This window comes from Tachypleus tridentatus, chromosome 3, assembly GCF_004210375.1.
Source record: "Tachypleus tridentatus isolate NWPU-2018 chromosome 3, ASM421037v1, whole genome shotgun sequence".
Taxonomy (NCBI): domain Eukaryota; kingdom Metazoa; phylum Arthropoda; class Merostomata; order Xiphosura; family Limulidae; genus Tachypleus; species Tachypleus tridentatus.
Genome location: NC_134827.1, coordinates 114,760,891 through 114,774,503, shown reverse-complemented (window position 1 = coordinate 114,774,503; position 13,613 = coordinate 114,760,891). Strand labels below are relative to the sequence as shown.

Genomic DNA, 13,613 nt, shown 5'->3' with positions numbered 1-13,613 from the left:
TGATGTTCCATTACACCCAGTACACACTATAAAACTGTCTGATATTGAAATCATTCCTACATCAGCAAATCATTGTTGATGTTCCATTACACCCAGTACACACTATAAAACTATCTGATATTGAAATCATTCCTACATCAGCAAATCATTGTTGATGTTTCGTTACACCCAGTACACACTATAAAACTGTGTTAACACAGAAATGTTTGTTAGATAATACATTGCCAGCAGCTCCCAGAACCAAATCAATAGTTGGAAAACATGTCAGACGTGACTGGTATTGATTAAGATGTGTTAGTTAACATATCACATCTGTCTGGTATTGATTAAGATGTGTTAGTAAACATATCACATCTGACTGATCTTGACTAAGATGTGTTAGTGAACATATCACATCTGACTGATCTTGACTAAGACGTGTTAGTGAACATATCACATCTGACTGATCTTGACTAAGACGTGTTAGTGAACATATCACATCTGACTGATCTTGATTAAGACGTGTTAGTGAACATATCAGACGTGACTGGTATTGATTAAGACGTGTTAGTTAACATATCACATCTGACTGGTATTGATTAAGATGTGTTGAAGTTAACATATCACATCTGTCTGGTATTGATTAAGATGTGTTAGTAAACATATCACATCTGACTGATCTTGACTAAGATGTGTTAGTGAACATATCACATCTGACTGATCTTGACTAAGACGTGTTAGTGAACATATCACATCTGACTGATCTTGACTAAGACGTGTTAGTGAACATATCACATCTGACTGATCTTGATTAAGACGTGTTAGTGAACATATCAGACGTGACTGGTATTGATTAAGACGTGTTAGTAAACATATCACATCTGACTGGTATTGATTAAGATGTGTTAGTAAACATATCACATCTGACTGGTCTTGAATAAGACGTGTTAGTGAACATATCACATCTGATTGATCTTGATTAAGACGTGTTAGTTAACATATCACATCTGACTGGTCTTGATTAAGACGTGTTAGTGAACATATCACATCTGACTGGTCTTGATTAAGATGTGTTAGTTAACATATCACACCTGACTGGTCTTGATTAAGACGTATTAGTTAACATATCACATCTGACTGGTATTGATTAAGACGTGTTAGTAAACATATCACATCTGACTGGTCTTGACTAAGACGTGTTAGTGAACATATCACATCTGACTGGTCTTGACTAAGACGTGTTAGTTAACATATCACATCTGACTGGTCTTGAGTAAGACGTGTTAGTTAACATATCAGATATGACTGGTCTTGATTAAGACGTGTTAGTTAACATATCACATCTGACTGGTATTGATTAAGAGGTAATAGTAAAACATATCACATCTGACTGGTATTGATTAAGATGTGTTAGCTAACATATCACATCTGACTGGTCTTGATTAAGACGTGTTAGTAAACATATCACATCTGACTGGTCTTGACTAAGATGTGTTAGTGAACATATCACATCTGACTGGTCTTGACTAAGATGTGTTAGTTAACATATCACATCTGACTGGTCTTGACTAAGATGTGTTAGTTAACATATCACATCTGACTGGTCTTGATTAAGACGTGTTAGTTAACATATCACATCTGACTGGTATTGACTAAGATGTGTTAGTAAACATATCACATCTGACTGGTCTCTTGACTAAGATGTGTTAGTGAACATATCACATCTGACTGGTCTTGACTAAGATGTGTTAGTAAACATATCACATCTGACTGGTCTTGACTAAGATGTGTTAGTAAACATATCACATCTGACTGGTCTTGACTAAGACGTGTTAGTAAACATATCACATCTGACTGGTATTGATTAAGACGTGTTAGTAAACATATCACATCTGACTGGTCTTGACTAAGACGTGTTAGTGAACATATCACATCTGACTGGTCTTGACTAAGATGTGTTAGTAAACATATCACATCTGACTGGTCTTGACTAAGATGTGTTAGTTAACATATCACATCTGACTGGTCTTGACTAAGATGTGTTAGTTAACATATCACATCTGACTGGTCTTGATTAAGACGTGTTAGTTAACATATCACATCTGACTGGTATTGACTAAGATGTGTTAGTAAACATATCACATCTGACTGGTCTTGACTAAGATGTGTTAGTGATCATATCACATCTGACTGGTCTTGACTAAGATGTGTTAGTAAACATATCACATCTGACTGGTCTTGACTAAGATGTGTTAGTAAACATATCACATCTGACTGATCTTGATTAAGACGTGTTAGTGAACATATCAGACGTGACTGGTATTGATTAAGACGTGTTAGTAAACATATCACATCTGACTGGTATTGATTAAGATGTGTTAGTAAACATATCACATCTGACTGGTCTTGAATAAGACGTGTTAGTGAACATATCACATCTGATTGATCTTGATTAAGACGTGTTAGTTAACATATCACATCTGACTGGTCTTGATTAAGACGTGTTAGTGAACATATCACATCTGACTGGTCTTGATTAAGATGTGTTAGTTAACATATCACACCTGACTGGTCTTGATTAAGACGTATTAGTTAACATATCACATCTGACTGGTATTGATTAAGACGTGTTAGTAAACATATCACATCTGACTGGTCTTGACTAAGACGTGTTAGTGAACATATCACATCTGACTGGTCTTGACTAAGACGTGTTAGTGAACATATCACATCTGACTGGTCTTGACTAAGACGTGTTAGTTAACATATCACATCTGACTGGTATTGATTAAGATGTGTTAGTAAACATATCACATCTGACTGGTCTTGAATAAGACGTGTTAGTGAACATATCACATCTGATTGATCTTGATTAAGACGTGTTAGTTAACATATCACATCTGACTGGTCTTGATTAAGACGTGTTAGTGAACATATCACATCTGACTGGTCTTGATTAAGATGTGTTAGTTAACATATCACACCTGACTGGTCTTGATTAAGACGTATTAGTTAACATATCACATCTGACTGGTATTGATTAAGACGTGTTAGTAAACATATCACATCTGACTGGTCTTGACTAAGACGTGTTAGTGAACATATCACATCTGACTGGTCTTGACTAAGACGTGTTAGTGAACATATCACATCTGACTGGTCTTGACTAAGACGTGTTAGTTAACATATCACATCTGACTGGTCTTGATTAAGACGTGTTAGTTAACATATCAGATATGACTGGTCTTGATTAAGACGTGTTAGTTAACATATCACATCTGACTGGTATTGATTAAGATGTATTAGTAAACATATCACATCTGACTGGTATTGATTAAGATGTGTTAGTTAACATATCACATCTGACTGGTCTTGATTAAGACGTGTTAGTAAACATATCACATCTGACTGGTCTTGACTAAGATTTGTTAGTGAACATATCACATCTGACTGGTCTTGACTAAGATGTGTTAGTGAACATATCACATCTGACTGGTCTTGACTAAGATGTGTTGGTGAACATATCACATCTGACTGAGTCTTGACTAAGATGTGTTAGTAAACATATCACATCTGACTGGTCTTGACTAAGATGTGTTAGTGAACATATCACATCTGACTGGTCTTGACTAAGATGTGTTAGTAAACATATCACATCTGACTGGTCTTGACTAAGATGTGTTAGTGAACATATCACATCTGACTGGTCTTGACTAAGATGTGTTAGTAAACATATCACATCTGACTGGTCTTGACTAAGATGTGTTAGTAAACATATCACATCTGACTGGTCTTGACTAAGATGTGTTAGTAAACATATCACATCTGACTGGTCTTGACTAAGACGTGTTAGTAAACATATCACATCTGACTGGTATTGATTAAGACGTGTTAGTAAACATATCACATCTGACTGGTCTTGACTAAGACGTGTTAGTGAGCATATCACATCTGACTGGTCTTGACTAAGATGTGTTAGTAAACATATCACATCTGACTGGTCTTGACTAAGATGTGTTAGTTAACATATCACATCTGACTGGTCTTGACTAAGATGTGTTAGTTAACATATCACATCTGACTGGTCTTGATTAAGACGTGTTAGTTAACATATCACATCTGACTGGTATTGACTAAGATGTGTTAGTAAACATATCACATCTGACTGGTCTTGACTAAGATGTGTTAGTGAACATATCACATCTGACTGGTCTTGACTAAGATGTGTTAGTAAACATATCACATCTGACTGGTCTTGACTAAGATGTGTTAGTAAACATATCACATCTGACTGGTCTTGACCAAGACGTGTTAGTAAACATATCACATCTGACTGGTATTGATTAAGACGTGTTAGTAAACATATCACATCTGACTGGTCTTGACTAAGACGTGTTAGTGAACATATCACATCTGACTGGTCTTGACTCAAGATGTGTTAGTAAACATATCACATCTGACTGGTATTGATTAAGAAGTGTTAGTAAACATATCACATCTGACTGGTCTTTACTAAGACGTGTTAGTAAACATATCACATCTGACTGGTCTTGACTAAGATGTGTTAGTAAACATATCACATCTGACTGGTATTGATTAAGACGTGTTAGTGAACATATCACATCTGACTGGTCTTGACTAAGACGTGTTAGTAAACATATCACATCTGACTGGTCTTGACTAAGATGTGTTAGTGAACATATCACATCTGACTGGTCTTGACTAAGATGTGTTAGTAAACATATCACATCTGACTGGTCTTGACTAAGATGTGTTAGTAAACATATCACATCTGACTGGTCTTGACTAAGATGTGTTAGTAAACATATCACATCTGACTGGTCTTGACTAAGATGTGTTAGTGAACATATCACATCTGACTGGTCTTGACTAAGACGTGTTAGTGAACATATCACATCTGACTGGTCTTGACTAAGATGTGTTAGTAAACATATCACATCTGACTGGTCTTGACTAAGATGTGTTAGTAAACATATCACATCTGACTGGTCTTGACTAAGATGTGTTAGTAAACATATCACATATGACTGGTATTGATTAAGACGTGTTAGTGAACATATCACATCTGACTGGTATTGATTGAGACGTGTTAGTGAACATATCACATCTGACTGGTCTTGACTAAGATGTGTTAGTAAACATATCACATCTGACTGGTCTTGATTAAGATGTTTTAGTAAACATATCACATCTGACTGGTCTTGACTAAGATGTGTTAGTTAACATATCACATCTGACTGGTCTTGATTAAGACGTGTTAGTTAACATATCACATCTGACTGGTCTTGATTAAGACGTGTTAGTTAACATATCACATCTGACTGGTATTGACTAAGATGTGTTAGTAAACATATCACATCTGACTGGTCTTGACTAAGATGTGTTAGTAAACATATCACATCTGACTGGTCTTGATTAAGATGTTTTAGTAAACATATCACATCTGACTGGTCTTGACTAAGATGTGTTAGTGAACATATCACATCTGACTGGTCTTGACTAAGATGTGTTAGTAAACATATCACATCTGACTGGTCTTGACTAAGATGTGTTAGTAAACATATCACATCTGACTGGTCTTGACTAAGATGTGTTAGTAAACATATCACATCTGACTGGTCTGACTAAGATGTGTTAGTGAACATATCACATCTGACTGGTCTTGACTAAGACGTGTTAGTGAACATATCACATCTGACTGGTCTTGACTAAGATGTGTTAGTAAACATATCACATCTGACTGGTCTTGACTAAGATGTGTTAGTAAACATATCACATCTGACTGGTCTTGACTAAGATGTGTTAGTAAACATATCACATATGACTGGTATTGATTAAGACGTGTTAGTGAACATATCACATCTGACTGGTATTGATTGAGACGTGTTAGTGAACATATCACATCTGACTGGTCTTGACTAAGATGTGTTAGTAAACATATCACATCTGACTGGTCTTGATTAAGATGTTTTAGTAAACATATCACATCTGACTGGTCTTGACTAAGATGTGTTAGTTAACATATCACATCTGACTGGTCTTGATTAAGACGTGTTAGTTAACATATCACATCTGACTGGTCTTGATTAAGACGTGTTAGTTAACATATCACATCTGACTGGTATTGACTAAGATGTGTTAGTAAACATATCACATCTGACTGGTCTTGACTAAGATGTGTTAGTAAACATATCACATCTGACTGGTCTTGATTAAGATGTTTTAGTAAACATATCACATCTGACTGGTCTTGACTAAGACGTGTTAGTTAACATATCACATCTGACTGGTCTTGATTAAGACGTGTTAGTTAACATATCACATCTGACTGGTCTTGACTAAGACGTGTTAGTGAACATATCACATCTGACTGGTCTTGACTAAGACGTGTTAGTGAACATATCTCATCTGACTGGTCTTGATTAAGACGTGTTAGTAAACATATCACATCTGACTGGTCTTGATTAAGACGTGTTAGTTAACATATCACATCTGACTGGTCTTGACTAAGACGTGTTAGTGAACATATCACATCTGACTGGTCTTGACTAAGACGTGTTAGTGAACATATCACATCTAACTGGTCTTGACTAAGACGTGTTAGTGAACATATCACATCTGACTGGTCTTGATTAAGACGTGTTAGTGAACATATCACATCTGACTGGTCTTGATTAAGACGTGTTAGTAAACATATCACATCTGACTGGTCTTGACTAAGACGTGTTAGTGAACATATCACATCTGACTGGTCTTGATTAAGACGTGTTAGTGAACATATCACATCTGACTGGTCTTGACTAAGACGTGTTAGTGAACATATCACATCTGACTGGTCTTGGTTCGATGTATAAAGATGTTAATGATGACTCATGTTTCTTCATTAGTTTAAACTTACAAGCTGTTTAATTATGCAGTATTTACTTGAATATTTCATCAAAGATATTTTGTTACTTTGAAGCATGTTTAATTACATGTTTAATTAAACATCCACTTGAATCTTCAGATACAAAAAATTAAACGTAAAGAAAACCCTGAAAAAAACCATCTATATTCTAAGAGCTGGATCAGGATGTTTACTAATTAACAACATTAATATCTGTCTTGGACAAGTTGTCAAAGTTTGTCTGTTTACTAATTAATAACATTAATATCTGTCTTGGACAAGCTGTCAAAGTTTGTCTGTTTACTAATTAATAACATTAATATCTGTCTTGGACAAGTTGTGAACGTTTGTCTGTTTACTAATTAATAACATTAATATCTGTCTTGGACAAGTTGTCAAAGTTTGTCTGTTTACTATTTAACCACATTAACATCTGTCTTGGACAAGTTGTCAAAGTTTGTCTGTTTACTAATTAACAACATTAATATCTGTCTTGGACAAGTTGTCAACATTTGTCTGTTTACTAATTAATAACATTAATATCTGTCATGGACAAGTTGTCAACGTTTGTCTGTTTACTAATTAACAACATTAACATCTGTCTTGGACAAGTTGTGAACGTTTGTCTGTTTACTATTTAACCACATTAACATCTGTCTTGGACAAGTTGTGAACGTTTGTCTGTTTACTAATTAACAACATTAACATCTGTCTTGGACAAGTTGTCAACATTTGTCTGTTTACTAATTAATAACATTAACATCTGTCATGGACAAGTTGTCAACGTTTGTCCATGATGTTCAACTTTTTTCTCAATATCACCTTTGACCAAACAAGTAAAATGTCTTTTTTTTTTATAAACCTCAAAGTGAGAAATGTTTTTCAGCCCCCTTGTGAGAAATAAAGAAACCAATATTATATTTTATGCGTCACAGAATAAAATGATGTATTTAAAACATAATTAGGTTTGGAAAATAGATTTTAAAATAAAACTTTTCTGTGTGTGAAATTATTCTTTAAAAATTTGGTTTTACCACTGAACCGTATGTTATGTAACTTTATCAGGTTATTTTATGCACGTAAAACTGAAAACCGAAAATTTAAAATAAATCATCGCTGAGTGACGGAGACACATCTTACCGTCGTCAGAGTCGTACAGGTAAATAATGGCTTTCCATTTGTAGTGTTTGATGACGTCAATTACGGCCCGGAGATAATTCGGTCTCATATTAATACCGTAATAGTAGGGCGTTCTGCCGCTTGTTCAGGGAAAGGGACTGACGAATGGCATCTGGAAAGTATTGGTGTAGGACGCCAGTGTATCGTAGACTGGTTCTGTTGTCGGTGCGATGAAGGTAAATATTCCGTCATTCAGTTCCTGACAAACTGTGCAGAAATAAAGAAATTGTTTTCACTTGAAAACAATAGTAATTATATGTAATTACTGATAAATAAATACAGTGAATAGTGTCAGTAAGTTATGAGAATTTTTTATAAAGCAAGGGAGGAATTTGTGTAAACTTGTAATTTCATCAGTTCGAGATCAGTACATGAGTTAGAGTGATTTTATACGGTGACGTTTTGTTGTGAGAATATACAGGAGAGTTTGGTGGTATATAAGGCTTGAGTTTCCTCTCTGTTAGAAACCCCAGGTGTTACTAGGGCTGTATTTCTAAATAATAAGAAGTCTTGCTTATGTGGGTGGATTTACAGCTAACACGTATATATTCGAATGTAAGAGACAGAATTATTACTGTTAAAACCCAACTCGATGGGCCACCAAGTCTATAGTCTTCAAGTCGTTTCGGTAATGTTTTTAGAAGTAAAGACTTTTTTATCTTCCGTTTTACATTCAAAGATCGTATGTAACACATAGTGCTGTAATGTCAATGACTCCATCCAATCAGACATCTAGTTGTCAGTCATGTGATCAGAAAAAAATGTGCAGCTCGAGACGCATAAGATCACTGTTGGCAGGTCCTCGTTCCCTGTGATTCAGGGATATTTCTAACAAGTGAAGTCTCTTGAGGATTGTGGCATGGTTCTTACGGACTTCGTGTATCTCACAGCAGAGCTTCTTTGATTATATACAGTATTACTTAACTTCAGGTCAGAGCCTACTTTACTTTGATTATATACAGTATTACTTAACTTCAGGTCAGAGCCTACTTTACTTTGATTATATACAGTATTACTTCTGGTCACTACTCAGACCTTACTTTACTTTGATTATATACAGTATTACTTAACTTCAGCCTACTTTACTTTGATTATATACAGTATTACTTAACTTCAGGTCAGAGCCTACTTTACTTTGATTATATACAGTATTACTTAACTTCAGGTCAGAGCCTACTTTACTTTGATTATATACAGTATTACTTAACTTCAGGTCAGAGCCTACTTTACTTTGATTATAACTATGTAACAGTTCAGGTCATTTTACTTTGTACAGTAGACTTAGGTCAGAGCCTACTTTACTTTGATTATATACAGTATTACTTAACTAAAATGGAAGGTCAGAGCCTACTTTACTTTGGTTATATACAGTATTACTTAACTTCAGGTCTTAGAGCCTACTTTACTTTGATTATATACAGTATTACTTAACTTCAGGTCAGAGCCTACTTTACTTTGATTATATACAGTATTACTTAACTTCAGGTCAGAGCCTACTTTACTTTGATTATATACAGTATTACTTAACTTCAGGTCAGCCTACTTTACTTTGATTATATACAGTATTACTTAACTTCAGGTCAGAGCCTACTTGATTATATACAGTATTACTTAACTTCAGGTCAGAGCCTACTTTACTTTGATTATATACAGTATTACTTAACTTCAGGTCAGAGCCTACTTTACTTTGATTATATACAGTATTACTTAACTTCAGGTCAGAGCCTACTTTACTTTGATTATATACAGTATTACTTAACTTCAGGTCAGAGCCTACTTTACTTTGATTATATACAGTATTACTTAACTTCAGGTCAGAGCCTACTTTACTTTGATTATATACAGTCAGAGCCTTACTTAACTTCAGGTCAGAGCCTACTTTACTTTGATTATATACAGGTATTACTTAACTTTACAGGGTCAGAGCCTACTTTACTTTGATTATATACAGTATTACTTAACTTCAGGTCAGAGCCTACTTTACTTTGATATATATACAACTTCAGGTTACTTTACTTTGAACTTTACAGGTCAGAGCCTACTTTACTTTGATTATATACAGTATTACTTAACTTGAGGTCAGAGCCTACTTTACTTTGATTATATACAGTTCAGGTTACTTAACTTCAGGTCAGAGCCTACTTTACTTTGATTATATACAGTATTACTTAACTTCAGGTCAGAGCCTACTTTACTTTGATTATATACAGTATTACGTAACTTCAGATCAGAGCCAAGAATCTTGTGATGCTACTTTTATTAGTTGAAATGTTTTTTTCGATTTCTCCTCAACTGGTAGTTGTCATGTTATATTAGCCAAGACGTTATCATAGTTTGTCTCATAGTTTTATTTCTCATCAACTGGTAGTTGCCATTTTATATTAGCCAAGACGTTATCATAGTTTGTCTTCTAGTTTTATTTCTCATCAACTAGTAGTTGCCATGTTATATTAGCCAAGACGTTATCATAGTTTGTCTTCTAGTTTTATTTCTCATCAACTAGTAGTTGCCATGTTATATTTGCCAAGACGTTATCATAGTTTGTCTTCTACTTTTATTTCTCATCAACTAGTAGTTGCCCTGTTATATTAGCCAAGACGTTATCATAGTTTGTCTTCTAGTTTTATTTCTCATCAACTAGTAGTTGCCATGTTATATTAGCCAAGACGTTATCATAGTTTGTCTTCTAGTTTTATTTCTCATCAACTAGTAGTTGCCATGTTATATTAGCCAAGACGTTATCATAGTTTGTCTTCTAGTTTTATTTCTCATCAACTAGTAGTTGCCATGTTATATTAGCCAAGACGTTATCATAGTTTGTCTTCTAGTTTTATTTCTCATCAACTAGTAGTTGCCATGTTATATTAGCCAAGACGTTATCATAGTTTGTCTTCTAGTTTTATTTCTCATCAACTAGTAGTTGCCCTGTTATATTAGCCAAGACGTTATCATAGTTTGTCTTCTTGTTTTATTTCTCATCAACTAGTAGTTGCCATGTTATATTAGCCAAAACGTTATCATAGTTTGTCTTCTAGTTTTATTTCTCATCAACTAGTGGTTGCCATGTTATATTAGCCAAGACGTTATCATAGTTTGTCTTCTAGTTTTATTTTTCATCAACTGGTAGTTGCCATGTTATATTAGCCAAGACGTTTAGTTTGTCTTCTAGTTTTATCTTTAAAATAAAATTGGTTATTTCTGTTGTCACGTGATCCCTATGGGACATCATGTTGACATTCATTATTTTGTAATTACAAACAATGTTTGTTTTACATAAAATGTAAGAGATTAATCTGATTACGTAAACATAACGTTTCAAATCTCATCTGTCTTCAGATCACTGATTGCAATATATATTGTACATTTCATTTCAAGTTGTTTATTGGACCAGCCAATTCACATCGGACTGACAAACAGAACAGTGAGAACTGTCTCACAATATGAATTTTTTTTTTACTTACACTTTCTGGAAATCTCAAAGGGGTCATCGTTATCCACTCTCTCGACCACTGGATGAACCTTGAACCTGGGTTTGGAGCTAGCATTGTTGTGTTGAATAACAGCGTAAACAAAAGCTGCCTCTAGTCTGCTTGTTCCAGGAGTAAAAATAGCCCCTTTGAATATCCAAAATAAAAGTTATAATACTGTTATAGCTATGTTACATCACTGTTATAGCTATGTTATATCACTGTTATAGCTATGTTATATCATTGTTACAGCTATGTTATATCACTGTTATAGCTGTGTTATACCACTGTTATAGCTATGTTATATCTGTCATATCACGGTTATAGCTATGTTATATCTATGTTATATCACTGTTATACCTGTGTTTATCTTTTATCTATAATCTAACCAGTTTACCAGCAATAGAAAGAAACACTTATTTGTTTCCCATTCAAGGATACTTGAATATTGAGACACCGAATGTTCGTTGTTCATTGTCTTTCCTTGTTATAAAACCTGTGTTTATAAACAAACACCAATATATAAACAAGTCTCTACTGGTACATAATGAATTTACTGTAGTTGATTTAACAACCCATTACCTACTTTTCACTTGTGATCTTTGTTTTGAGTAGGCTTAATGGAGAAATTTGTTCCTAATAAGGCTTTACAAGAAGCTTTCATTTTTATTTTCATATTTACTGAGCACTTTATAACAATTTACTGACAATTTATAACAATTTATTAAGAAAGATACATTCATGCAATACTTCTAAAAGAAAGAACATATTTGTCCGTTTCATTTGAAGCACACACAGAAATCAATAATTTCGACTTTTCTGGTCCTAATTCAAACTTAATATTTCACGTTAACAACGCAAGGTAGCTTTTTTGTTGTTTAAAATATGTTAACATCAAGTTTGTACACCTTCACAGAACCACTACTTCTTCAAGTAATCTATACTTACCTAAAGGCACTTTTTCTGTCGAGGCTTCAGCAACACGTGCTGGACACAAGGCCACAATAAAGGTCGTAAAACTGTAAACGAAGTGAATCATTTTCACAGCCCTATTGCTCTAACTAAACTCTAACCGTCTTTAGCATGGTGTTTACTAACAACATTCTACGCCTTTGCAGACAAGCTTCATGTTTCCAGCTACTCTTCGCAGCTCACTGCGATCTCCTCTCCAAGGAGAGGAATCCAAGAGCGGATAAATGGAGCAGCATTGCGCATGCGTCCTTATAGACCAGCCGTTCCTGCTCGCGATACTATTACATGGCGTAATGGGAGGTTTTATTCAAGAATTGTGGACCCGTTTTTTATCATTATTTATCTCTACTATTATCAGTTTCCCACCAGCAGTGTTCTCTCCGATAGACATGTCGACGGATCCACGTATTTTCAGCCAGCAAAACGGTTCTTGCTTTCTCGTTCATGAGTTTAAATTACATACGTGTGTCTTTCTGACTCGTGATCTGTTTTCCTCTTTCAGAACAAACAACAACAACAAAAAATTGTTATTTAAATCTGTTATAAGCCCGTGGGTCAGGAGTGTTTGTAAATACCCCGATTTTCCAAATTGCCCACTTTGATGTATATTAATCGAACTGTATCAGAAATCTGTGTAGTCGAACTTTCTAGAAGGAAATCGAATGTGTTATCATTTGGCGTTAATGATTTGTTTGTTTTTTTGTTTTGAATTTCGCGCAAAGCTACTCTAGAGCTACTGCACTAGCTATTCCTAATTTAGCAGTGTAAGACTAGAAGGAAGACAGTCATCATCACCAACCGCCAACACTTCGGCTACTATCCATCTACTAGTAGTATTGACCATCACATATAATACCCTCACGGCTGAAGGGCGAGCATGTTTATTGTGATGGAAACTGCGAGTACAGCGCCCTAACCACCTGGCCATGCCTGGTCAAGGAGATACGGAGTGGACTAAAATAAAGGTTACCGATGTTGTCATGCTTCGAAACTCCAGACATCAAACTTTTGACACAGAAGTTTAACCTTGTTAACTTAAGACTGACTTAGATTAAGTCAAAATAAATATTTCAATGATGAATGAACAACACAAGAACTGACTCGTGGAG

At 34.9% G+C, this 13,613-nt stretch overlaps 1 protein-coding gene across 1 annotated transcript; it reads right to left on the bottom strand.

The window, feature by feature from the left end:
* Window positions 1-8,138: 8,138 nt before the first annotated feature.
* Window positions 8,139-12,713, bottom strand: LOC143247834 (glutamate receptor 1-like). The gene is made up of 3 exons (XM_076496361.1): window positions 12,481-12,713; window positions 11,527-11,679; window positions 8,139-8,272 (listed from the first exon to the last, which is right to left on the bottom strand). Exons 1-3 carry the CDS (start codon window positions 12,569-12,571, stop codon window positions 8,151-8,153), a joined length of 366 nt encoding a protein of 121 aa, XP_076352476.1. The 5' UTR covers window positions 12,572-12,713; the 3' UTR covers window positions 8,139-8,150.
* Between the last annotated feature and the right edge of the window lie 900 nt (window positions 12,714-13,613).

Excerpts from the sequence above, each read along its gene's own strand:
- LOC143247834 (XM_076496361.1), bottom strand. The coding sequence starts at position 12,571 with ATGATTCACTTCGTTTACAGTTTTACGACCTTTATTGTGGCCTTGTGT. Across the intron at positions 11,680-12,480 it reads GACAGAAAAAGTGCCTTTAG|GGGCTATTTTTACTCCTGGA; the intron begins GTAAGTATAGAT and ends GGATATTCAAAG. Across the intron at positions 8,273-11,526 it reads CTTTGAGATTTCCAGAAAGT|TTTGTCAGGAACTGAATGAC; the intron begins GTAAGTAAAAAA and ends ATTTCTGCACAG.